Raw genomic sequence first — 27061 nt, 5'->3', positions numbered from 1 at the left:
GTTTGAATGGGGGAGGGGGAGTGAGGGTTTTGTTTTGTGTGGGGATGGGAAGAGTGTGTGTGTGTGTGTCTGTGACCTATGTGTGAGGTGTCTGTGTCATCCGTGCGTCTGTGTCATCAGTGCGTCTGTCTGTATGACCAGTGCGTCTGTGTGACCCGTGCGCCTGCCTGTGTGATCCGTGCGCCTGCCTGTGTGATCCGTGCGCCTGCCTGTGTGATCCGTGCGCCTGCCTGTGTGATCAGTGCGCCTGCCTGTGTGATCCGTGCGCCTGCCTGTGTGATCCGTGCGTTTGCCTGTGTGATCCGTGCGTTTGCCTGTGTGATCCGTGCGTTTGCCTGTGTGATCCGTGCGTTTGCCTGTGTGATCCGTGTGTCTGTCTGTGTGATCCGTGTGCCTGTCTGATCTGTGTGTGTGTGTGTGTGTGTGTGAGATCAGTGTCCGTGTGATCAGTGTGTGTGTGTGTGTGTGTCTGCGATCTGTGCATTTGTGAGAACGAGAGAGATCTGTGGGTGCGACCTTTGTGTATGTGTGAGTGGCGTAAGTAATAAAAGGGTGTCTGGAAATTTGGGCGCCCAGGAAAGCTAATAGTAGAATATTTGTAAATGTACCAATAGTTTACTTTTAAAATGTAAAGGAGGGGGGTAAATATTGGTTAAATACCATTATTTTACTATAGCTCAACCTAACTCTACTCTGAACACACCCCCACCCCCTCCAGAGATTTAACCTTAACAGCCCCCTTCCCCCAAACAACCTATTTGATGCTAACCCTAACAGTCTTCCTTCACACAAACAACCTACCAGCCACCAACCCCCCTCCCTCCCCCCACTATTTATCGGGCTCCACAGGCTCTCAAATTTCCCGATAATACCGCCATTTCAATGGGCACTTATGCATTACCTTGCTTTTGTTTTTCCATAGCTAAAAGGGGGGTGTCTTGGAGGTGTGGCCTGTGCTGAGAGGCGGAGCTTAGGGCGCAAGAACTTATGTGCCTATAGGTTCCTAAGCTCTAAATCCGGCCCTGGACTGTTCTCCTGCTGACATCAAATCCAACCAGTAGTGTTTTATGAACGTGTTCATGTTCTTCCAGGTTGCAGCTTTACAGTTGTCTGATGCTGATGCCCCAGCCCTATAAGCCCAGGTTGTTGCCATGGATCTAGTCAAATGTGCTGTAATATTTTTCGGTGACTGTAGACACTTTCTTTTATAAGCTTCCGCAATACATACTTTTAACCATCTTGCAAGAAGGTAATATCATTTCTTGGCTTCTATTAGCAATTGATACTTTCGGTAGGAATTCCGCTACCATCCTCAGTACCACCCTATCATCAAAAATCAAACAAAAACGTTCTTCAGAACTGAGTGACTCTAGTTCCAATTCTTCTCGATGAGGTTATGGCAACTAAAAATATCGTTTTCATTGTTAAATACCTTAAAGAAACTTCTTGCAATGGTTCAAATGGCTCTTCCATCAGAGCGTTAGGACTAAGGACAAATCCCATTTTGGATATAATTTTTTAAGAATTGGTTTCGATCTTTCTATTGGCTTGAAAAACCTTATAATTAACGGATCCGTTGCTAGTCTCTTATCCAGAAACACTGACAACGCTGCTACTTGCACCTTCATCGTACTCAGTGCCATTCCTCTATCCATCCCATCTTGCAGGAATTCAAGGATAGTCGCTATATTATTTTGTTTAAAATGTGTTTTCTCTTTCCAAGATAGAAACGTCTTCCAGTGCTTAGCATAAATAGACCTTGTTACCTTCTTCTACTATTTAGAATTGTTTTAATAACTCTATGGGAAAGGCCCTTAGCCTTTAAAACATCCCTCTCAGATACCATTCTGTAAGATGTAAATTTGGAATCTGTATCCACTTGTGTTTTCCTCGTTTTAACAGGTCTTTCTGTACAAGCGGCCATGGTTCCCTTTTTAACATGGATAGTAGTGGGTACCAAGTTCTTTCTGGCCACTTTGGTTCTATCAGAATGAGAGACATATTTGATGACTTTAGCTTTTGTAGTACTAACGGAACTAGTGGCATTGGAGGAAAGGCTTAAGCCTGTTTGAATGTCCAGTCTTGGGCTAAGGTATCTATTCCGTATGCCCCCCTTGGATCTAGCGAGAAGAATTTTGCACACTGATTGTGCTCTAGGTTGGCGAACAGATCAATCTCTGGATCTCCCCATTCTTTTGCTAATTGTACTGAAAAATCTTGGATTTAGCATCAACTGAGTTGGACATCCTTTGTCTGCTCAATATGTCTGCCATTGTGTTTAAAGTCCCTTTTAGGTGAACTGCTGATATTGATAACAGATTATTTTCTGCCCAGTCTAGAATATTTAATGAAAGTTCCAACAACTTCTTGGATTTTGTCCCCCCTTGCTTGTTTATGTAGGCGACTACTGTCACATTGTCTGATCGAATCTGAACATGGGGACCTAGAAGATTTTCTGCTGAGTCAATGCAGTCTCTACCGCCTTAAGTTCTCTGTAGTTGGAAGACTCCTGAGTTGTCTGGACTGACCAACTCCCCTGAAAACACAGACCCACAGACCCAACCTGTTAGACTTGCATCTGTTGTAACTATCTTTGAGATAGGAAGTCTCCACAACCTTCCTATTTGCAAGTTTCTTCGCTCTTTCCACCAGGATAGAGACTCTTATTATATCTGGAATAATTAGTACAGTCTCTAAAGATTTCTGACTTTTGTCCCAGTTTGTTAGCAACCAATAGAGATGGCACGAACGGTTCGCATGCGAACTTATTCGCGCGAACTTCGGTGGTTCACGTTCAAACGTGAACTTTATGGCGGTTCGTCCAGCCCCCTATATTACATCATTAGGGTCAACTTTGACCCTCTACACAGTCAGCAGGCACAGGGTAGCCAATCAGGCTACACTCCCTCCTGGAGCAGCGTCAGCCATTTCACTCACTCGTGTGGCTGCAGTAATTAGAGAAGGGAGAGTACCTTGCTGCTGCTGACATAGGGAAAGCTTAGTTAGGCTCTTGTGTTAGGCTTGTTAGCTTGCTCTTTCTTGCTGATCTTATTACTAAAAAGCACTCCTCATCCGCAACAGCTCTTTTGAGAGCTAATGTTGTTCTTGTGATCTATTTTTTTTGTATGTGTGTGTGTCCCACAGACACTTGTGTTGCATATACAGCCTTGGTAATTCCTACTGTACCACTGCCAGGCCCAGCACATTCAGTGACTACCTGTGTGTGTGACAGGCAGCTGCACATTTTTAATACCAATCACTGCATCAGGGGCGCCTCTAGCCTTCTTGTCACTCCAGGCAAGAAATCCTGTGGCGCCCCCTCCCCCCCCATAAAAATAAAACAAAAATCATATACATTATAGAACACTTCACACATGATATAAGCCATCAGAGAAGGATAACTATGAAACGGGGCTCTAGGCAAGATAAGACTTTGCCCTCCACTGATGGTCACCTGGCCTATTTAGTTAGATTTGGTGGGGGCTAGCAACCACCAGGCCCCTAAACTCTCTCTAGACCCTAGGCAGCTGCCTAAGTTTGCCTTGTGGATGATCAGCATTGTATGCCATACAGCACATGCTGCCAGTATGCACCTCAAATGAATACAGCATCCACACTACAAGCTCCAATGGCAGTCACATTGCAAGATTGGATTATCAAGCAAGACATTCTTCCTTTCAGAATAATTTTTCACAAACATTATGAGATATGCAAATATGTTACCACCTGTTAGGGTAGGACTGGAGTGGGTATATCATGACATTGAAGGGCTGATATGGTAAGGTGGTTTAAGGCCCAGTGCACACCGAGCGCCAACCGCATTTGTCTGTGAAAATGTTTGGCTAATGTATTTCAATGGGATGGTGCACACAAGCGGTTTGAGGTTTTTAGCAAACCGCAAACGTGCCTCCTGCTGCACATTTGCGGTTTGCAGAAGCGATTCTGCCTCAATGTAAAGTATAGGAAAAATGCAAACCGCTCTGAAAAACGCTAGATCAGAGCGGTTTTCCAGGCGTTTTTGTTACAGAAGCTGTTCAGTAACAGCTTTTACTGTAACAATATTTGTAATCTGCTTCACAAAAATGCTCGGCAGGTTTAGAAAATGTCTCTAAACATGCCTAGAATCGCTCTGAAATCTGCTCCAAAAACCGCTAGCGTTTTGAGGATCTGCTAGCGGTTCTGGTGTGCACTGGGCCTAATAGTTTGATTCATAATCCATTCTGGAGATAAGCACAGTGTGTTTGTAGTGTAAGTGAAACAAGAGAAGAGAAGTAGAATGGAGAGAGGAAGGGTAGTAGAGGGTCAGAATTGTTGACATGGATGAGCAGATATCTATGAGTAGAATAGAGGCTCAGTGGGTAGCACTACTGCATTTTAGTGCTGAGTCCTAGGCTTGAACATTGGCCAGGGCAAAATCTGCATGGAGTTTCTGTCTTCAGACACTTCAGACATTTCCTGCATCCTAAAAAACATGCTGATAAGTCAACTGGTTTACCCCAAAACAATCCTATATTGAAAATATTAGACTATAACTGTGGTAGGGATTAGATTGTGAGCTCCTCTGAGGACAGTCAGTGACATGACTATGTACTCTGTAATGTGCTGCAGGAGATGTCAGTGCTATATAAATACATAATTATAATATGGTAGGACATTATACTATAACTACGGTAGGGTTAGATTGTGAGCTACTCTGAGGACAGTCAGTGACATGACTACCGTGTTTCCCCGAAAGTAGGACATCCTCCTAAAGTAAGACCTAGTAAATATAAGGCCTACCTTTAAAATAAGTCCTAGTGGCTGAGGACGTCCCATCCGTCGGCACCCCCCCCCCTTACCCCGCTCCCACTGTACCTCCTGCCGACCCCTCCCGGCTCCTCCAGAAAGTCACACTGCCCGCCGACATACCGCTATCTCTACTTCAGATCAGCGTGGGTAAACGGCTGATTCCCGCACCGCCGCTTGTGGCCCCGTTCTGCCGGCATAACTTTCAAACCGCAGATCAGCGGTAAAGTGTGGTGACAAAAGCTAGTTACACTGTAACAGCGCTTCCGTGTACAGGAAGTGACATCTCTTTTTACTTCCTGTACACGGAAGTGTCTGTTACAGTGTAACTAGCTTTCTTCACCACACTTTACCGCTGATCTGCGGTTTGAAAGTTATCCCGGTAGAAAGGGCAGAACTTCTGTATAAATCGCGTATACAAAGATAAAGAAGCGAGGTAACTGATAGTGTTGGGGATGGTTAATGGCAGACAAATAACATTAGCTAATGTGTATACCCCCAACAAAGGTCAAGTGGCCTTTTTGACTAACTTCCTCAATAAAGTCAAAGATAAAGCAGTTGACTTAACTGTTATTGGTGGGGATTTTAACCTCACGATTGATCCCAAATATGATACCTCCAAAGGGCTTTCATGTATTCCCAAATGTGACATTGTTAATCTCAAAAATGAACTCAAGACCTTAAAACTTGTCGATATATGGAGAATTAAAAATCTAGACGAAAAAGACTATACTTTTTTCTCTAGCGTACATCAAAACTATTCCAGGCTAGACTATTTCCTAGTCCCTGAAAATCTTGATACTTCAGTTTCTGACGTCTCAATTGGCCATATTACTTTTTCAGACCATGCCCCCGTAATTATGACAATCTATTTAGGCCTTAAATCACCTCAGAAAAAAAGTCTGGAGACTAGATAAAACGTTACTAGAGGAAGAAAACACCAGACGTCAGATAGCTGAGTCATTAAATTAATTTATTAAATTCAATTTGATGTCTGTAACTTCACCATCGATCCTCTGGGACACTTTAAAATGTGTATCTAGAGGAGTTCTGATTCAGGTAAGTAATAGGAAAAAAAAGGCAAAACAGAAAAGGATTGTTGAGCTTCTGGCCCACTTACAATCAGAAGAAGCAGAACATAAAACCTGGCCCTCATCTAAAACTTTGCTTAAGCTCACAAAGATTAAGACAGAACTAAATCAGTTGCTTGATAACAAATGTTCACAGGAGTACAAAAATTTTAAAAAACAGTACATACAAGGGAAGAACAAACCAGGTAAAATACTATCAGACCTACTCAACAAAAAACAAAGAAATAACTTCATCCACCAAATAAAAAATCAAGATGGAAGCATTGTTCAGGACACCGAAACCATAGGTAAGATATTCTCTAGTTTCTTTGAAGGTATATACAACACTGACATACCAAAACCCACAAACACAAGAGTGTATTTAGAAAATATTAACCTACCCGTCTTAGATAATAGTGACCGCGAAATGCTCGAAACACCAGTGACTGAAAGTGAATTTTTGGAAACAGTGTCTAAGCTTCAGAAGGGGAAAAGCCCAGGCCCTGACGGTTACTGCATAGAATTCTATCAGCACTTTGCTCATATTTTGGCCCCTCTTTTTTGCAACTTGGTCAATAACAAAGAAGGAACTGCTACCTTCTCAAAAGAATCTAACCAAGCTATACTAACACTAATCCCTAAAGAAGGGAAATCAAATTTAGACTGTGCAAACTTTAGGCCAATTTCACTATTAAATTGCGATGTGAAAATCTATGCAAAAATATTGGCAAATAGACTGACTGGGGTTGCCGATAGAATTCTGGGCAAACAACAATCGGGCTTTGTCAAAAATAGCCAAATTCAAGACAATATTTACGCTGCAACAAATTTGATCCATACTTGTAAAAAGAGAGAAATAGAAGCAGTTATGGTTGCAGTAGATGCAGAAAAGGCATTTGACCGTCTATCAAGGGAATTTGTCTTTGCTATGTTGGAAAGATTGGGTTTGGGCCGGAACTTTATAAACAGAATAAAGAAATTATATATCAATCAAAGCGCAGGCGTCAATATAAACGGATCCGTGTCCAATACTTTCAATATTAAGAATGGGGTTAGGCAAGGGTGCCCATTGTCTTCATGGCTCTTCAATTTTAGTTTAGAAGCATTGATACAACTAATTCAAATCCAGACGTAGAATTAGCTATAAACTTATTTCTAGGCGGAAAGAGGAGGGAGGCCTAGCGGCACCAAGCATTATAAATTACTATATAAGTGCACACTTGGCAAGGGTCTTGGACTGGAAGCTGGAGTCTTCCCCCATTGGATCTGGTAAAGCTTGGTCTATCTTAGAAAAGGACGAATGTAACTTAGATTTAATTTTCTCGTGGATTCCAGAAAACATCTATAAAGTTTACTCCACTACGGATCACCCTTTGATTAAACCAACAGTTAAAACTCTTTTTTGGCTCGTCTCAAAATGGCACAAAGACACAGGCCCATCCCCACTTACCACTTTAAGGGATAATCCAGATTTCATGCCTGGCTTGGTGAGGTCCTGGTTTTCCAGAAACACGATAAGCCCCGATACGCGCATTATTAATCTCTGGGGAAACCCTGCATTGGGGATACCTGGTATATTAAACAATCGTAGGCAAAAGGAGACTTGGGGTACAATGCAAGTGAGAAGTTTCATACATAAATTAAAATTCAAGTTTGTCAGATTAAGGAACGACCCAAATATTTTTGAAAAACATATTCTCCTTAATAAAAAAATGGACAAAGCATTATCCCAATTTAATAGACTTATTTGCCAAGGAGAAAGCCAAAATTTTACTCCACACTATTGTACAAAATGGGAAAGAGGCCTCGGCCTTTCGCTTAAAAATAAATGGGACACGATCTGGCATAAAAATTGGATGATCCCGGATATAGATCTCCAGCTTACCCAGTACAAGACCATTGCTAGATGGTACATTACCCCGGAACGAATACAAAAATTTTCCAAACAAAGAGAATTGTGCTGGAGGTGTGGGCAGGAGGACGGGTCCGAATTGCACATGTGGTGGTCATGTCCCATATCAAAGACCTTTTGGGATAGTATAATATGCTTTTGTAAAAACCTGCTAGAAGGGGGCTTTAAACTTTCTCCAAGTGAAGCTATTTTTGGCATATCTGAAGCAGGCGATAGTAAAGAAAGTGCTCTAATTAAAGAGCTAGGAACAAAAGTCGCAAAAAGAATGATAGTAGAAAAATGGAAAGACTCGACTCCCCCCCCCATCTCGATGACTGGTTGAGCAGAATGGATCTGTTGTGTGGCAGTGAAATCAACGGCGACACAGCAGATCACACACCTGACTTAGATTGTACTCAGTGGGTCAGATCCTATAGGGATACCTGGCTGTCAATTACAAAAAAATATATGGATAAGCAATAAGTATACATATAATAAGATGGGTTAGGGGCTACACTGTACAACACGAGTGGGGGTAGGAATGGAAAAGTGGGGTGGTCAGGTGGGTTGGGTCAGGTTAAAATGGATGGGTTATGGGTTAAGGAAGGGTATGCTTGGTTGAATGTAAGAGTTTCTGAATGTGTATACATACTCGGTTGCAAGAACAACAGGTTATTACACCGCCCCTTCTTTTAAGATATAGGGGATACAGGATATGGTAGGACGTGGTTAATTCCGGAATGGGGAGGGTTGCGTAAGGGAAGGGAGGAGTTTATGGTTTTTGAAGCACGCATAGATATAAATATAGTAAATAAATAAAGTTTTAACCATGTATGGCTCAAACAATGATGAAGGCATTTTTCAGCGCTGGTTTGGGCGTCTAAGCGACTATGCCATAAGCTGATAAACTTCCCATATCAAAAATGCATCTGAGTTTGAAAAAAAAAAAAAAAAAAAAAAAGAAAGGGCAGAACGGGGCCACGAGCGGCAGTGCGGGAATCAGCCGTTTACCGACACTGATCTGCAGTAGAGGTATGTCGGTGGGCAATGCGACTTTGTGGAGGAGGGGGTCGGCAGAAGGTAAAGTGGAGGTGGGGGAATCAGGAAGCACAAGAGGGAAATATATTTAAGACCTCCCCGAAAATAAGACCTAGGACAAATTTTGAAGGAAAAAAGAATATAAGACAGTGTCTTATTTTCGGGGAAAGACGGTATGTACTCTGTAAAGTGCTGCAGAATATAGACTATGACTATGGTTGGATTAGATTGTGAGCTCCTCTGGGGACAGTCAGTGACATGACTATGTACTCTGTAAAGTACTGCAGAAGCTATATAAATGCAGTGCTATATAAATACATGATAATAATATGGTCAGACATTACAGTTTGACTATGGTAGGGATTAAATTGTAAGCTCCAGTGAGCAGTCAGTGACATGACTATGTACTCTGTAAAGTGCTGAAGATGTCCGTGCTACATAAATACACAATAATAGTTCCAAATACTACTGGCTCCCCTGAAGAGTGCTCAGAGTAGAGTACATAGTTGTGCACATTGTTCCCCAAGTAGCAGCGTTGGTCAGAGAGACAGTGGGAGAGGGAGCATGAGCAGAGGGTGAGGGCGAGCAAAGTTAAGCTCCACACTCACCACAGTTACTGCAACAACACAGGAAGATGGATCCAGCGAGGTGTCCCCTCATGACAAGCGTCCAGCGATTCATCTTCCTGCCAGCGGGTATGCGAGATGTCACGTGACATTAAAGGACGGGCGCCAACGAGAAGTCAAGCGACCGCAGTACTTTACGGGGTGTCATCAAGGATCTTAAAGATCCGAACCTCAGTGACGGTCACTTTTCACCACACAACGCTAAATGATTTCACGACCTCGTGTAAATGACTACTTGTCACTTAAAAAAAAAAAAAAAATGATGGACATAGGGAAAATCGTTGGAAAATGGTGAGGTGGTACATAGCATTAGAGAGAGGGCAAACAGACAGCATTCATGGAAATACATTAATATGCCAGCTTCAATTATAAGTAGTGATGGATGTAATTACACACATTGCTTACATGTCCATTATCATTGTTTGAGCTTTAGATGCTGCCCTCCTATTCACTCGCTCACAATGAAAGACAAAACCTGCAACCCCCAATGTGTCCATTACACACTTCAAACACTGTCCTTGTGAATTCAGGGAGAAGTGCAGGCTGTGTGTCCCAGAGGGGAGAGGATCAGATGATCCTATCGCTCCATAGCTAGTCATGGCGATCGTCCTGACATCTAGACATGCCAGACATTCTAGCAGAGCACAGGGCTGTCTGCAGAGTTTACTGTTTGTTTCTTTGTCTCGCTAGCTCTGCAGACTCAGTAACATTTGGGGGTAGAGCGCTGTCAGTGTCCCCTCTGTACACTGAATAGTGAGGGACTGTCTCAAATCTCTCTATGAATCCTTATTAGATGCATTCCTAAAAACACTTGTGAGAGTAGAAAACTTTCTCTATATACTCTTAAATGTCAGTCAGTCACTCAGGCTCAGGGTGGTGGGGCAGAGAAAAGCTATAAACCAGACACCTTCTTCTTAGGGAGTATCTATAAATCTGAACTCTGAATGATTCTTTATCAGTGACTTAGCAGAAGGCTATTTGTGAAAAGAGCAGAGTATCCAAGCAGCTCAGGGTGACCCACGCTACTAGGAATGTATAGGGGGATAAAAGGATTTAAAATGCCCTCCTACTAAAAAAGCAAAGCTTGGTGTAATTTGCCTTATTAAAACAGAAGTAAATCTATTTCTCTCCAGTCCCTTACAACGGTCTTTCAGGACCGGAATTTTTATTTCCCCTTGGACTGACAGTAATTGATTGCGCCTCTCCCCATCAAAGCCGCTCCAAGCCGCTGCCTGGTTGGTCTGTAGGTTAAGGCACCACCACCTGTTGTTCAGTGCACCTACCTACGTGACCGCACGCAGGGTCACTGCAGAATGTGTGTGTGTGTGTATGAGGTGCACATTTGTAATACCAATCACCGCATACCCACCTGTGTTCAGTGCACCTACCTACCTACATGACCGCATGCAGTGTCACTGCACCTGTTCAAGGTGTGTGCGTGTGTGTGTGCGCGCTTGTGCATGTGCGTGTGTGTGTGTGTGTCACGTCACGTGCACATTTATAATACCAATCACTGCATACCCACCTGTTCAGTGCACCTACCTACGTGACCGCATGCAGTGTCACTGCACCTGTTCACGGTACCTCGCCTTAGCCCTTCTGGATCCACCCTCCACCTGGACCGGCAGGTAGCCGACTACCTGGCCTTAAGTGTGGATGTAGACACTGTTAGCAGCGATGAACCCTTGGACTACAGGGTGCACAGGCTTGACCTGTGGCCAGAGCTGTCACAATTTGCCATCCAACTTCTGTCTTGCCCTGCCTCAAGCGTTTTGCCAGAAAGGACCTTCAGCGCAGCTGGAGGCATGGTCATTGAGAAGAGAAGTCGCCCAAGTCACAAAAGTGTTCAGTACCTCACCTTTATCAAAATGAATGAGGCATGAATCCCGGAGGGCTACTGCCCGCCCGAAGACTAAGTCGGTCCCTACAAACAGCATCTATGCCTGCACGCCGTGTGACTGCCTGCCCCAAGACTAAGGCCTGGTGCACACCAAAAACCGCTAGCAGATCCGCAAAATGCTAGCAGATTTTGAAACGCTTTTTCTTATTTTTCTGCAGCGTTTCAGCTAGCGTTTTGCGGTTTTGTGTAGCGTTTTTGGTGTAGTAGATTTCATGTATTGTTACAGTAAAGCTGTTACTGAACAGCTACTGTAACAAAAAACGCCTGGCAAACTGCTCTGAAGTGCCGTTTTTCAGAGCGGTTTGCGTTTTTCCTATACTTAACATTGAGGCAGAAACGCATCCGCAATCCAAAATCTGCTGCAGCCCGGGAGTATGCGTTTCTGCAAAACGCCACCCGCTCTGGTGTGCACCACCCCATTGAAATGCATTACCCTAGCAGATCCGCACCCGCAAGCAGATCGCAAACCGCAGCGGAAACGCTCCGGTGTGCACTAGGCCTTAGTCAGTCCCCACACAGCATCTCTGCCTGCAGGCTGCTTGACTGCCTTCTCCGCCACCACCTACAGGGTTCAGGTCTCCAGGCGGATTCCTGAATTTGCTATAATAATTTTTCTGGTGCGTGTACATGCCTGCCTATTTTTTTCTGGCTGGACTGCAGCTGCAATAACAAAACAGCCATGTACATGTATCAATTCCTCTTCATGATCGTTACCTTGCGTATCTCAATGAAGCAATGACCGCCGGCTATATATGAGTGTCTGGGGGGGGGGGGGGGGGGGGCACACCCAATAAAATAAGGTCGTTGCTTCATTGTGGACAGACCTAATTCGATCAGCTGGACAGTCACTGTTGTTCGGTCATTGAGCTACCTCAGCCCGGCGACCATATGGGCTTGAAAACCGCCATGGCCTGCACTTTGGCCATGGTGCGCACCAGTCCAGCACGGCCGTCACTATACAAACAGCTGTGTGCGGTGCGTTACACAGTGAGTTTGATCTGTCAGTGTAAAGCAGTACTCTAATTACACTAACTGATTTATGTATACACATGCAAGATGTTTTAAAGCACTTTAGGCCTCCAATTTAGCATGCAATGTGATTTCTGCCCGTAAAAATGCTGCTTTGCGTCAAATCTAGATTTTTCCCCGGGACTTTTGGCGTATATCCCACTCATCCTTGCAAAAACTCAGATGTTAAACCCCTTGAAACATCTTTTCCATCACTTTTGTGGCCAGCATAGATGTTTCTAGTTTTCAAAGTTCGCCTCCCCATTGAAGTCTACTGCGGTTCGCGAAAACCAAACTTTTGCGGAAGTTCGAGGTCCGCGAACCGAAAATCGGAGGTTCAAGCCATCTCTAGTAACCAATTCTGGAGCATTCTTACGTGAGCCATTGCCCAGAATATTGCAGGCGCTGTTGAGGTTAACAGGCCTATCACACTCATTAATTGACATATGGATATTGTCTCTGATTCCTGGAAGTTGTTTATGGTGGAAAGAATCTTCTTCATCTTTTCGTCTGCAGAAACAATCTCTGAAGGGAAGACTCTATAATGTACCCTAGAAACTGTATGGTTTGAGTAAGGACTAAGTTGGATTTCTGATAGTTTATCAACCAACCTGCATTTTGTAACTGTTCTATTACTCTGTTTTTGTCTCTTTCTAATAGTACAGCATTGTCTGCTATAACTAGCAGATCGTCCAGATATGGGATAATCGTAATCCCTTCTCAATGTAAACTGCCTACTAACTCCGCCATCACCTTGGTGAATATCCTCGGGGCTGCTGATATCCCAAACGGGAGACAGGAGAACTGATAGTGCCTGGTTCCATGATCTTTCTGAATGCTGAACCTCAAGTATCTCTGTGATCTTTCGTTTATGGGTACATGCCAATAAGCATCTGTTAAGTCTAGGTTTACCATAAACACATCCAGGCTCAGTAGATTTCTCATTGAGAATGCAGTTTCCATTCTGAACTTCTTGTAGCGAATGAAGGGGTTTAGCGGTTTTAAATTCAGAATCATCCTGAATTTGCCAGTTGGCTTTCTTATCAGAAAGCTCCTGGAGTAAAACCCTTGACTTTTCTCCTGTGAAGGAACTTCTTTTATGACATCTCTGTCTAGCATGTCCTGCAATAAATCTTGTAAAGCAATTATTTTCTCTCTTTCTTTTGGCATCAAAGTCTTTACAAATCGTAAAGGAGTCTTCAAAGCAAATAAGATCTTGTAACCATCCCTGATTAGTTCCAGAATGAAATGATTCGTCATAATCTGCCATTCTCAAACGAACAGAGACAGTCTGCCTACTCTTATGCCGGGCATACACGGCACATTTAATGCGCCCCGGATTGAGCCAGCGGCTTGATGCCAGTGCATCCCCGCTCGTCCGCGCGTGCGGATCGATTGCCGCTCGTCCCCACCGGCGCTTCCTTATCACCGCTTGATTCCCTGCCATTGTCTGCCGGCGGGAATCGAGCGGGCGCGGGTCGAGCGGCATGATCGGGCCAGCTGAATATTATCAGCTGACCGGATCAGCTGGTCTATACACGGTACAGAAACGTACTGTGTATCCCCAGCATTAGTCTGGCGTCATAGCTTACTTTGGGAATCTGTTGACTTTGACAACTGATTCCTCTTAGTGGTGTCTTTATTAACAGGCCAGGGTTTCCTTTTTTGGATATTTCCATCCCTATTCTGCTGGGTTCCACAAACAAAAAGGTCTATTGGGTTTAAACTTATTTTTCATACGGAAGGAAGATTTCCTACTGGTTGTTTTTTCTAATAACTCCTGTAATTGAGGACCAAACAATAAATCACCTGTAAAAGGTAGATTTCTCCTTGCATTATTAATTATTGCAGAAGTTTTAGCCGTAATTCTGAGTGATTCGGTTGCTGCATCTGTATAATTTGTAGATTTCTTAACCACTTCCAATGCATCCAAAATTTATTTCTTAGGTGCATCAGATCTTACTAAATTCTCAATCTTTTCCACCCATAAACTTGTAGTTCTTGAGACACAAGTACTGGCAGCAGCAGGTTTAAAATTTGTAACCGCTGCAGAATAGGCCTTCTTGAATGAAAACTCAATCTTTTTATCTGCAGGATCTATTAAGAACCCCATGTCCTCGAATGCCAATTCGTTTTCTCTGTTTAACTGACTGAATGCAGCATCTAATTTTGGACAGGATTCCCACATCTTAAAATCGTCTTCTGAAAATGGAAATCTTTTCCGAAAACCCCTGGAAATAAACTATTTTTTATCCGGATTCTTGCACTGAGCATTACATTCTTTGTTGAGGAATGAACAGGGAAGTTCAAATAAGGAGCAGGATCCATCCCTGCGTATAACTTATCATGAACAGAAATTGCAGAAGGGACCGGCTGTTCTATTTTCAATGTAGAATGAATAGCTTGAACTAGCTCTTCTGTTTCATCTACTGAAAATTTAAATTTAGAGCAAATAATGTTTTCCTCAGTATCATTCTGATCTGAACCCTCCTTCTGTGAAAGTTCAGAGTCAGGCTGTCTAGCAGGAAAGTCTTTCTGATCACCTTCATCAGAAGAAATAATACGTCTCACTGATTTTCTGACTGCTTTCTTTGGTTTAGCAATGGTTACTGCTGCCAGTGAGGGTGCAGCAGACGATGACGCTGCAGGCAAACTGCTTCTAAAAGCTTTGAATGTTTCCACCATCCCCTGTCTCATTGCAGACATAAAATTCTTGCATGAAGCAATATTATCTTTATCTATCATCTTGGCTATGCATTTTTCACAGGATCCTTTGGTCCAGTCAGCTGGAAGTTTGTTTTTACACAGAAGGCAACACCTGGACCTAAAAGAGCTATCTTGCTCCTATGCATCCTGAAAGACATATGAAGATAACATTACTTAACTAATTAGGCTAATCAATCATAATTAACCTTGATTAAACCCCAGAAAGCAATTAACCCAACCAATTGCTTGCAATAAGGTAATACACTATGCCTAATTAAGCATTAGTGTTAATTTGCTGTATCTGCATAGCCTCAAACCCCAGACCAGCATGAACCATAAATAACGTGATTACTATAAACCCACTCAGAGTACAATCAGTAACCACCATACTACTACTAGGAAATAAAAAACCTCAGCAAAAATAAACTATCTGCTATAGTTGCATCTGATACAAACACTTATTGAAATCATCAGCCCAAAAACCTCAGATAACTACAACTTTGTCTGAATTAACCTTCTTTGATGCTGTAATCAAACCTCAGATCAGCCCACGGCGTCTGTAGAGTAATATCACCTAATCAGCAGAAGTTACCTTTCTAAAATATAATGTCACCATGCTGACGATCTCTATACTCTTTTATATCACAGCAATTTCACAGAAAACATGTCAGACCTCAGCGAACAGAGCAGCAAACTGCCCTCTGTCTGCACGCCCACCTGCTTACCTCTCCGACGTCTTGTCTGGCATCCATCCTCCACCACGATCCACGGTGACTGGCCGGGATGGACGCGAACAGCGTCCTTTCAGCTGCGCAAGACCGGATGTGACGTATGCGAGTTCCAGCCGCGGCGTCACACGTTTGGAAGTCCACCGTTCTAAGGGCGACAGCCTTCCTCCTCTGTTGTGGGTCTGCCCCCACGCTCACGCACATACCTCAGTGAAGCCGAGGACCCGCTGTCTTCCTCCCAACACTCCACACCGCTCAGGGGGATGTTAGGGAGGCCCTGCATAAATCAGGGAAGAAGCTGCCTGCACACAATTTGAAATAACTCTCCAGGATGGTGCTACAACTCCCCAGGGACTGAACTAGCCTCAGCTCTGCCTGGCTGCTGACTAGCAGATCCCATAAAGAGCTCATGTTCCCGGGCAGGAAACACACAACTGAGGTACGGATACCTGGGGAACAAATAGAGAGCTTGTGCAGGTGTTTCCTGTTCCTGGGGGCGGAGCCGTATCAATGTCACCGCTGGAGGGTTAGATGAAAAAAAATAGTTACTTTTTAAAGGAAACCAGAGACCACCGGAGAGATACGTAGAGAGCGCACTTCCTCTTGCGCAGACTGGCAGTTGCGACAGAACAAACAGGACCTGATACTGGGGCTGCAGGCAGTGGAGGACGGCGGTATGGGAGCGATCTGTGTGCATGGGGCTGGAGGAGGCCCCAGGTATGTATAAAACTTTTTTTTTTGGGGGGGGGGGGCTTAAAAGACTTTAAATCTGCATGAACTGTGGCAATACCACTGAGTAGAACATGCCACACAAAACAGAATTAACAAAATGTTGCTGTCATCTAGTGGATAAAATGTAAATACAAATGGCAAAAATAATCAAAAAAGCATGTAGTGGAAGTACAAAAAAACAAAACAAAAAACCATGCAGACCGTTCACATAACTCACCTAATCAGTGGGCATCGAGAGAGAGAGAGAGAGAGAGAGAGAGAGAGAGAGAGAGAGAGAGAGAGAGAGAGAGAGAGAGAGAGAGAGAGAGAGAGAGAGAGAGAGAGAGAGAGAGAGAGAGAGAGAGAGAGAGAGAGAGAGAAAGAGAGAGAGAGAGGGAGAGAGAGGGGGAGAGAGGGAGAGGGAGAGGGAGAGAGAGAGATTCTGACCAGCTCATTTACTTGTGAAGGGCATCAAAAGTAAGAACGGTTTTGTGCAGAATTTGTCTCCCTACAAGGATGAGGTAGGAGCGGTGGTTCCTCTTGCACTGTTGCCGAACATATTCTTCCTAGCTATACTGCTATAGATTCTGAGGCCCCCCAGCACTTTAGCAAGCTTGTGTGGAGACCTCTGTAGCTGTTTTACCATTTTACCCCCACAGGTACGGATATCTCCGTCCCTTTTTCCATCCTTTCACCCCCAGGGACGGAGATATCCGCACCTCCCGCGCTCCCACTCGCTTGTGCGCGCGCTCCCGCGCTCGTGCACGCCGCCGCCTGCTCGCCCGGAGATCAATGATTGGGAAAAACCTTTCCCGTTCGTTGATCTAAGCCCCCCGCAATGATCAGCTGCTTCAACGAGAAGCAGCGCGATCATTGTGAAAAAAACGTTTCCCAGCCTCCCTGAACTTCCTGCAAGTGTACTTCCTGTATGCTTGCAGGTCGCATGAACAAAAAGTTACTGTGGCCATTTTGTGGCTAAATAGTAAAACTACACCCTAAAGCATTTTTCATATACAAACACAGTTTTACACTAAAAATTAACTCATTACATCCCACATTCCCCAATTTTTTTTTGTAATTAAATTTTTTTACAATGAAAAAAAAACATAAATAGTTACCTTAGGGACTGAACTTTTAAATATTTATTTCAAGAGGGTATAACACTGTTACTTTATAAACTATGGGCTTGTAATTATGGATGGACGCAAAACTGAAAAAAATGCACCTTTATTTCCAAATAAAATATTGGCGCCAAACATTGTGATAGGGACATAATTTAAACGGTTTTATAACCGGGACAAATGGGCAAATACATTTCATGGGTTTTAATTACAGTAGCATGCATTGTTTAAAAACTATAATGGCCGAAACCTGAAAAATATTTTTTTCCCACATTTTTTCCTATTTTCCCATTAAAACATATTTAGAATAAAATAATTCTTGGCATAATGTCCCACCTAAAGAAAGCCTAATTGGTGGCGAAAAAAAAACCAAGATATAGTTCATTTCATTGTGATAACTAATGATAAAGATATAGACGAATGAATGGAAGGAGCGCTGAAAGGTGAAAATTGCTCTGGTGCTCAAGAGGTAAAACCCCTCAGTGGTGAAGTGGTTAAATTCTTTAGCTTTTTCAACCTTCGTATAGTTTAAGGAGGGTGGAGAGCGGCATTGTACACTGGAGAAGGTACAGTTGTGTGGGACAGGGATGGGGGGGGGGGAGAATCTGCTTCACTTGTACACTGCAGAAAAAAGGGTGAGGGTAAGGTTTGTAGTTCTGCCCCGACTACCCTGAAAATATATCCATACACAAGCAGGCTGTATACAGCCTTCCTTTTGAATCTCAAGAGATCATTTGTGTGTTTCTTTCCCCCTGTTCTCATGCACTGAAGTTTCAGGCAGCTTGTTTCTTCCTGCAAACAGCTTTGCCCTTGTCTGTAATTCTTCAGTATGTGAAAGCCCAGCCAGCTCAGAGGACGATTTATCCAGCTTGTAAAAGATAAGAGAGAAGAGAGAAGCTGCTCTAATCTTAAATAACACACAGGCAGTGTGCATAGAGGGGCCTGGAAGCATAGCAGAACCAGTAGCGTCCCTATCATAGGGCGCAGGGGGGCGGGGCGCACCGGGTGTCAGACACCCAGGGGGGTGTCACCACGACCCCCCACAGCAGCACAGCAGGAGGGTGAAAGCAGCGCTAGAAGGAGGGGCAGTGGGGGCAGCGGTGGGGAGGGGGGAAATATCCCCCCCCTCCCTCACCTGGGACCCCTCCTTCTGCCTCTCTCCCCCTCCATAGCTAATTGTCGGGAAGTGCGGGGTGGCCGGAGGCGTGCTAAGAATTACTCACCTCATTTCCGCGTTCCAAGCGTGGAGCGCAGCCGCAGCGTCATGTCGTTACAGGTCTCCGCCTTCAATGCCGCCCACTGTGCTTCCTGATTAGTGGAAGCACAGTGGGCGGCATTGAAGACGGAGACCTGTAACGACATGACGCTGCGGCTGCGCTCCACGCTTGGAACGCGGAAATGAGGTGAGTAATTCTTAGCACGCCTCCTGCCACCCCGCACTTCCCGACTATTAGTTATGGAGGGGGCGAGAGGCAGAAGGAGGGGTCCCAGGTGAGGGAGGGGGGGATATTTCCCCCCTCCCCACCGCTGCCCCCACTGCCCCTCCTTCTAGCGCTGCTTTCACCCTCCTGGGGGCAACTATACTAGCTATACTGGGGCAACCATACTAGCTATACTTAATGGGGGCAACTATACTGGCTCGGGGCAACTATACTAGCTATACTGGGGCATATATACTAGCTATACTTACTGGGGGCAACTATACTGGCTGGGGGCAACTATACTGGCTGGGGGCAACTACACTAGCTATACTTACTGGGGGCAACTATACTAGCTATACTGGCGGGGGGCAACTATACTAGCTATACTTACTGGGGGCAACTATACTAGCTATACTGGCAGGGGGCAACTATACTAGCTATACTGGCAGGGGGCAACTATACTAGCTATACTGGCTGGGGGCAACTAAACTAGCTATACTTACTGGGGGCAACTATACTAGCTATACTGGCTGGGGGCAACTATACTAGCTATACTGGCTGGGGGCAACTTACTAGCTATACTGGCTGGGGGCAACTATACTAGCTATACTGGCTGGGGGCAACTATACTAGCTATACTGGCTGGGGGCAACTATACTAGCTATACTTGCTGGGGGCAACTATACTAGCTATACTTACTGGGGGCAACTATACTAGCTATACTGGCTGGGGGAAACTATACTAGCTAAACTGGGGGCCACTATACTGGGGGCCACTATACTAGCTGTACTGGGGACTACTATACTACCTACACTGGCTCCTGGCGCTACCTAAACTAGGGGGCACCTCTCACTACCTAAACTATCTAGGCCAGCCAGCCCAACATCACCACCAGCCAACCAGCCCAGAATCGCTGGCAAAAAGGCCACAGCATCACCCCCAGTCAGGCCAGCATTTACTTCAACCAGCCAGGCACAGCCACAGCATCACCGCCAGCCAGCCAGCCCAGCCACAGCATCACCGCCAGCCAGCCAGCCCAGCCACAGCATCACCGCCAGCCAGCCCAGCCACAGCATCACCGCCAGCCAGCCCAGCCACAGCATCACCGCCAGCCAGCCCAGCCACAGCATCACCGCCAGTCAGGCCACAGCATCACCGCCAGCCAGGCCACAGCATCACTGCCAGGCCTTTCAGTCCACACAGTATTGCCAGCCAGGCACAGCAGCCAGTAGAGGAGAATTCAGAAGCCAGGTGAGAGGTGTCTACCATATTAAGGGGGCATTCTGCCCATTTATGTGAAATGCTGTCTATTTATGTGCCTTATGATTGCTGAATTTGTCTTGTTGGGGGCCTCATGATTGCTGAATTTGTCTTGTTGGTGGCCTCATGATTTGTTGAGTGCCTCAAGATTTCTGAATTTGTCTTGTTGGGGGCCTCATGGTTGCTGAATTTGTCTTGTTGGGGGCCTCATGATTGCTGAATTTGTCTTGTTGGGGGCCTCATGGTTACTGAATTTGTCTTGTTGGGGGCCTCATGATTGCTGAATTTGTCTTGTTGGGGGTCACATGATTGCTAACTGTGAGACTATGGGAAAAGCTGAATCATAATCATATGAGACAATAGCCTTAAACCTACTTTTTTAGCTTTTTAAAACAGAAAATAAAACTGGGGGGAGGGGGTTTCTAAAACAATACATTTTTCAGGAGTAGGATGGATGAAATTGTTTATCTTCACAGTTTATTTTCAACTTGGATTTTCCATAATGTTCACGTATGAGTTTGTATTTAGTTTAAATTGCTGTTGGCACTTTGCGATAGATAAGTGACGTTTGGGTTGCAGTTTGGGCACTCGGCCTCCAAAAGGTTCGCCACCACTGTCCTAATCCAATGTACCACCATTGGTAAGTTCATGTAAATTTGTCTCCACCCGTGACCACACCCACATTTTGGTCCATGACCACACCCATTTTTCAGCGCAGCCGCACAATGTAGCCCCATTTTTCGGCTAAGCGTGCCGCACGTTGTCTTCCTGATTGGGGGGGGGGGGTGGGTGTCTGTGGATAATCAGCACCGGGTGCCAAATACCCTAGGTACGCCACTGAGCAGAACCACAACACTGAAGAACTTGGCAGCCTTCCAGACACAGGCTGACAAGTCTGACAGGAGAGAGATAAGCTACAGAGATGGTGATAGCAGAACGTGCTGCAGTAAGCCAGAACACATTAGAATAGCTTTTTGAACTTGTAGGATGATAAAAAACAGGACAATTTTTGTTACGGAGTCTCTTTAAGGCTTTTCTCTATCACTTACCTGAGACATAACAGCAGTTTAGAATTTATTTTGCTCTTTGTGCTGGTTTTGGGGAATCCATTGCGGCTACAAAGTCACTAATGAATGTTGGCAAGTAGGACAGGGGGATATACCATAATTTGGCATCCCATCCAGCAGAATATCTTGTCCAGGGCCAACGAGAAATCAGGGCGTGTTCCATACAGTCTGTCACCTTGAAGGTCTTGGACGATAATGATGAAAACCCAGTATCCAATATGTGTATAACTGTATAACATTGAAATACAAAACAGTTAATTGGATAATCACTCTGGGGATTCTATGCTGAACCTAAATATACTAAATGCATACTGAACATGCTACACATTTTAGGAGTGTAATTAGAGTGCTCCAGAAGCCAACCAGGACATTCAGAATTATGGTGTAGAGCAACATACAGAATTGTGCATGTCTGTAAGAAAGTGGGGTAGAGGGAATGTGGGTGAAGTACCGTCCTAGTGGGTATGTGCAGTGTCTGCAGTGTGTGATGGATCAATACAGTGTGTGGCTGGGAGCACTGGATGTGGGTTGCTGCAATGTGGGTGAATACAACGTGGGTGGGTGTACTTAATATCTCTATATGTGTGGGCCGGCACATGTGCATTGTGTATGTACACTGCATGTATTTATTGAGTCTGTTTGTCAGCAACATGTATCCATGGGCGTGTTTCAAATGCGTTGGAATCTCTGCTTGGTGTACTACCTTGTTCCAGCCCAAACAATTTCAAACAATGTTGCTGATCAGTTGATACAATAATGTTTTTGAGGGCATTGGAAAGCTAATAAACACTTTAAATTGAAACTACCGGTATATATTGATCTCAGTTTGAAGCCCATTATACAACCAGTCAACCACACAAGAGAGGCCCCTTTCATGTAATGCTGGGCATACACGGAGCGTTTGTCCCTTATCAATCGAGCTGCTGATGGCTCGATTGATAATATCCGACAGGTCCGATGACCCACCGGATAGAATCCCCGCTCGATCCCCGCGGGCGGACAATAGCGGGGAATTGAGCGGAAGATAAGGAGCGCCCGCGGGGACGAGCAGGGATCGATCCGGCCGTGGGGACGAGCAGGGATCGATCCGGCCGCGGGGACGCGCAGGAGTCGATCCGGCGGCTAATCGAGCCGCCGGGTCGTACAGTGTATGCCCAGCATAAGACAAGAGAGTGATCTCCAGATAAGTTTTTCCAAAATGCCACATACAAGTACTTGAATGGACTCTGGTGTTAAAATAAAAACTGGACAGAGCATGACAAAAACCTGTCGCACTATTTCAGAGACTTGTGAAAGAGGTGCTACCCCAAATGCAAGATCATCAAAACTCAACTTGAATTTTTTTTGACTTGACTATTTTCTCAAAGGAGTGAAACCCAAATGCAAGAAAGGTCAGTGCTATAAATAAGACAGCATCTCAGTCTGTCAAGAGCCCAAGCTTCTAGATATGGTGAATTACTGCGCCTGTTTTATTCCAAATGTTTCTAGTTTTGCAGCACCGTTCAGAGAATGGCCAACGTAAAAACAGACTATGGCCTCAATTCACGGAGCATTATCAAACGTTTATCAAACACTGTATCAAACGTTTGATAATTTACCTCATGGGTAAAAGCTCACTAAGGTGTTATATATTTGTTGAACGTTTTATCGATAAAACATTTGATAAATATATAACACCTTAGTGAATTCAAAATTAGATTTTACCCATGAGGTAATTTATCAAACGTTTATCAAATGTTTGATAAAGTGTTTGATAAAACTCCGTGAATTGAGGCCTATGGCAATGGGGAGAACCTGAGAAGAGAGCATTTCAAATACTAGAATAGTATCTGTATAATTTGCCTGGATCTTTCCCTATAGCATCTACAGGGACAAACTGACCTGAACTTAAATTTATCCATCTATTCAAGTGTTTATAACATCAGCAAACATCATGTAGAAACAGGACCAAGTCATTTCTGCAAGATCAACAGAAATAGCAGATGAAGTTGTTTATTTGAGTTTAAGCAAAATAAGTAGTAAACAGCTTATGTATTAATGATCAGAGCCTCATTTTAAAGTAAACCGAGCACCATTTTAAGCACCAGGGAATCTCAGTAGCACTTGAAAAATGCATGCCAACAATATGTTGCATTATTAAAATAAACTTCCATTTTAACTTTTATTTTACAATTAAAATGTAGCACTTACCGTAAGTGTTATTTGCCTACTTCAGCAGGCCTGTCCGGCCATCCCTGGCCACAGAGATTTCAGGCTGCAAAGGATTTCAGCCAGCTAATTCATTGTTTAATTGCACTTATTATAATTTATGGATACATCCCAGCTGCCCCCCAAAAAATGAAATCTACTTACCTGGGGCTTCCTCCAGCCTCTGGCAGCCGATATGTTTCTCATCGCAGCTCCCGAGTCCCAGGATCCCCTCCGGGGATACACAATGTATTGCGCCTGCACAGAACACTCCAGACCATTGAGCACGACCCCAAGCAGCACTCGCTCAGTAGATGCCGACCTGGCGAGGTCATCTGGAACGGAGGGGATCTCGGGACACCGGAGCTATAGCGAGGGACATATAGGCTGACAGGGGCTGGAGGAAGCCCAAGGTAAAAGTATATACATTTGGCCCTGACTGGCACGACTGGAGCACTAAAATTAATGGAGTGGCTGGGTAGAATGGTTAGGGAGGCAACGGTGTACATGGGGCTGGAGGAAGCCCCACATATGGATCAATTCTTTTCCTGACTCTATTTCAGATTCTCTTTAAATCAGTGGATGTTCCCCATGGACCAGGGTATTTAAACAGCAGCAGTGGCGTAGCTAAGGAGCTGTGGACCCCGGTACAAGTTTTACAATTGCCCCCCCCCCCCCCAAGCACTCTATACATAACAATTAATACGGAGCACCAGAACCTGCAAAGGACAACCACAATGTCAGAGGTGCAAGAAAGGGATTGGGAACACCGTGTTAATGACTACTGCTACTTAAATCATCTATAGAAGTGTTTTTACCTGTACAGGACAAACACAGAAATAATACTGTACTTGAGGGAGGGCCCCTCTGGCCCAAGGGCCCCGATGCGGTCGCTACCTCTGCACCCCCTATTGCTACGCCACTGAACAGCAGATATTGCAGTTGTATCAGAGTTTGCGGTCTACCTCTGTGGGCTGTGCTAAGCCCTTCGCCTTACTGGGTAAAAATAGATAATCTTACATTTCTGTACATATGGTTCTCCATAACTGTTCTTGGTCTCCTCTGGCAGGGCGTTCCATTTCTCTTCTATATCCTTCCTAATCAAAGACACATTGACAAATTCCGTAGCGAAAGCTCCCGGCTCAATTATAGACACTTTAATGCCAAAATCCACAAGTTCCCGCCTAAAAAACATTACAAACAAAATTTAGCACACAACAAAAAGCAGCTCTTCAAAACCACAAAATGCTCAACATACTTATTCTTAGTTAGTTTAGACAAATCAAAGCAAGAGAAAGTTATTAAGATTTCCATTAAAGCATAAGAAGTCCAGCAGATTAAAGCCACCAATATCTATACAATACAACATTTGTAAAGCGCTTTTTCCCCATAGGACTCAAAGTGCATAGATATGTCTCAGAGCCATACAGGGTTGCAGGCTAGATTGTGTTACAGAGGAAATGGTCAGTAGTTCATAATAAATGCCACACTAAACAGGTGGCTTTTCAGTTTGGACTTAAATGTTTCCAGGGATGGAGATGTCCTGATTGGGTGTGGCAGGGAGTTCCAAAGTGTAGGGGCAGCATGACGGAAGAGCTCTGTCTCCAAAGGTTTTGAGGTGGACTCTGGGGTAACCAAGTTATTAGATCCCTTTGATCTAAGATGGGGGGGGGGGGTGATGCAGTCCTTCAGGTATCCAGGGCCCAGATTGTGCTAGGAATAAGATTTGAATGCCAATATATTATATACATATAATGCAAGTAATGTTTTAACGGTGAACTCCTCCTGGCCCTATATGATGAGCCAATGCCTTTTCACAATTGAGGTGGGAAAGTTTTAATCTCTTGCTGTATTTTTGTTGGAGAAGCAGTGGCACAAAATTGATCTTTAAAAGGATAACTGAAGTGAGTGGGAAATGGAGGCCGCCATATTTATTTCCTTTTAAACAATGCATATTGCCTGGCTGTCCTGCTGATCCTCAGCCTCTTTTAGTCACATACTCTGAACAAGCTTGCAGATCAGATGTTTGACAGCATGTGTTGCATTCTTGTTTCAGGTGTGTAACTCAAATCAGGGCAGTTTCTAGGCTAAATTGCAGCGAGGGTGTAAAAATTGTGCCCCCTTCCCCCCACCCCCCTGGACTTGTGAACCCTTACTTTTTAGGAACAGTCACAGGTCACAAGTAGATCTGCCTATTTACTAGTGACCAAGGAAAACACACAGGCGAAGAGAGCCCGGAAAGCTGACTCCTGCATAGGCACTGCGCACTGACAGCCTGCAGTACCGCTACAGGACATTAGGTGTCATCATGCGGTGGTGAAGTGATGATGACTTGACGTCTGACGCAGGCAGCTTAGGAGGAGTCAAGAAAAGTGATCCTGCTGGTAATGTTCTTCCATTTGGCTGCACCGCGCGTCACAAGCATGTCCTTTTGCTTGTGCCCCCCTTCTACTTGCTGTTAAGCTTGGAGGTGTATTCTCCACAGTCAGCATGCAACACATAAGCTGACGTGAAGGAGGTACACACACTAGCACAAGGAATCAGGATATCCCCAGTTTAGTGGAGGAGAGGACTGACTCCAATAGGAGATTGTGGCGCACAGAGCCGGTGCAGATCCGAACAGCCACAAACAACACTTTCGTAATAACGTCTCAGAGCAAAGTAGCGCTGAGCGCATAAACCAGGACTGAGGAGATCAGGACAGGTAGACAGAATGAACGCTTGCTTAACTAGCCACTACTTAGTGACAGCAAGCGTCCACAATAAAACAGACTGGAATGAGGTAGCCAATGCGTTTGCAGCAATGGCGTGCCTCACAAAGACAGGACAGGATAGTCAGGAAATAGCAGGATCAAGATAGATGAACGTAACACAGATAAATATACAATAAGTATGATTTCCTAGCGTATTACAATTACAGCTATCAATGAAACTATTTGTAACGTCTGACTAACATATGTATATATCGGCAATGAACCGATATATGACATAAGCAGGAACTCTGACTAAGACTGGAGTAATACAGGGAACAGGACTCAGAAGGATTCGCTATCTCTTCGCAGAGATGAACGCAATCCACAAACAGGACCAGGAACAGGATAACTAGCTCAGCGTGCTGGAACGCTGACTAACGGAACACAGGATATAAACAGTTTGTGTACGTATATATCAGCGACACTGATGTATTAACGTAACACGAATACAAGGAAAATAATAAGCGTGCAAGTATGCGTATATATTGGCGATGAACCAATATATGACACAAGACAAGCAAAGTAACAACTTCTAGAAACAAGAGCAGAACTAGGAGGACTCGCTGACCCCTTCGCAGGAGTCAGCGCAGTCCACACGGACTAGGAACGAGGTGGGGCACGGGCAGAGTAACAGACAGGATCTGAGACTATGGTAGCCCATCAAGCATTGCAGGAAGCAGTTCTTTATACTGAGGTCATCCAATGGGAGCAGACCTGCAGATTCCCACACAAGTGAATGGTAATTAATCACAGGCTGACAGCAGGAAAAGGCAGACAATGATATGCAGCC

At 44.5% G+C, this 27061-nt stretch overlaps 1 protein-coding gene across 2 annotated transcripts in view; it reads right to left on the bottom strand.

The window, feature by feature from the left end:
* LOC137544101 (retinol dehydrogenase 7-like) overlaps positions 1 to 27061 on the bottom strand; it is an 83402-nt gene that overhangs the window by 13004 nt on the left and 43337 nt on the right. For both annotated transcript variants that reach the window (XM_068265165.1, XM_068265166.1), the window contains exons 4-5: positions 24539 to 24702; positions 21314 to 21559 (exon numbers count right to left, since the gene is read on the bottom strand). In XM_068265165.1, coding sequence (XP_068121266.1) covers positions 21339 to 21559; positions 24539 to 24702 — 385 coding nt within the window. In that variant the 3' untranslated portion in view covers positions 21314 to 21338. The remainder of the gene's footprint in view (positions 1 to 21313; positions 21560 to 24538; positions 24703 to 27061) is intronic.

The sequence above is a fragment of the Hyperolius riggenbachi genome, chromosome 2 (genome assembly GCF_040937935.1).
Source record: "Hyperolius riggenbachi isolate aHypRig1 chromosome 2, aHypRig1.pri, whole genome shotgun sequence".
Lineage (NCBI taxonomy): Eukaryota > Metazoa > Chordata > Amphibia > Anura > Hyperoliidae > Hyperolius > Hyperolius riggenbachi.
The sequence above is the reverse complement of the archived record's forward strand: the minus strand, read 5'-3'. Positions and strand labels throughout refer to the sequence as shown.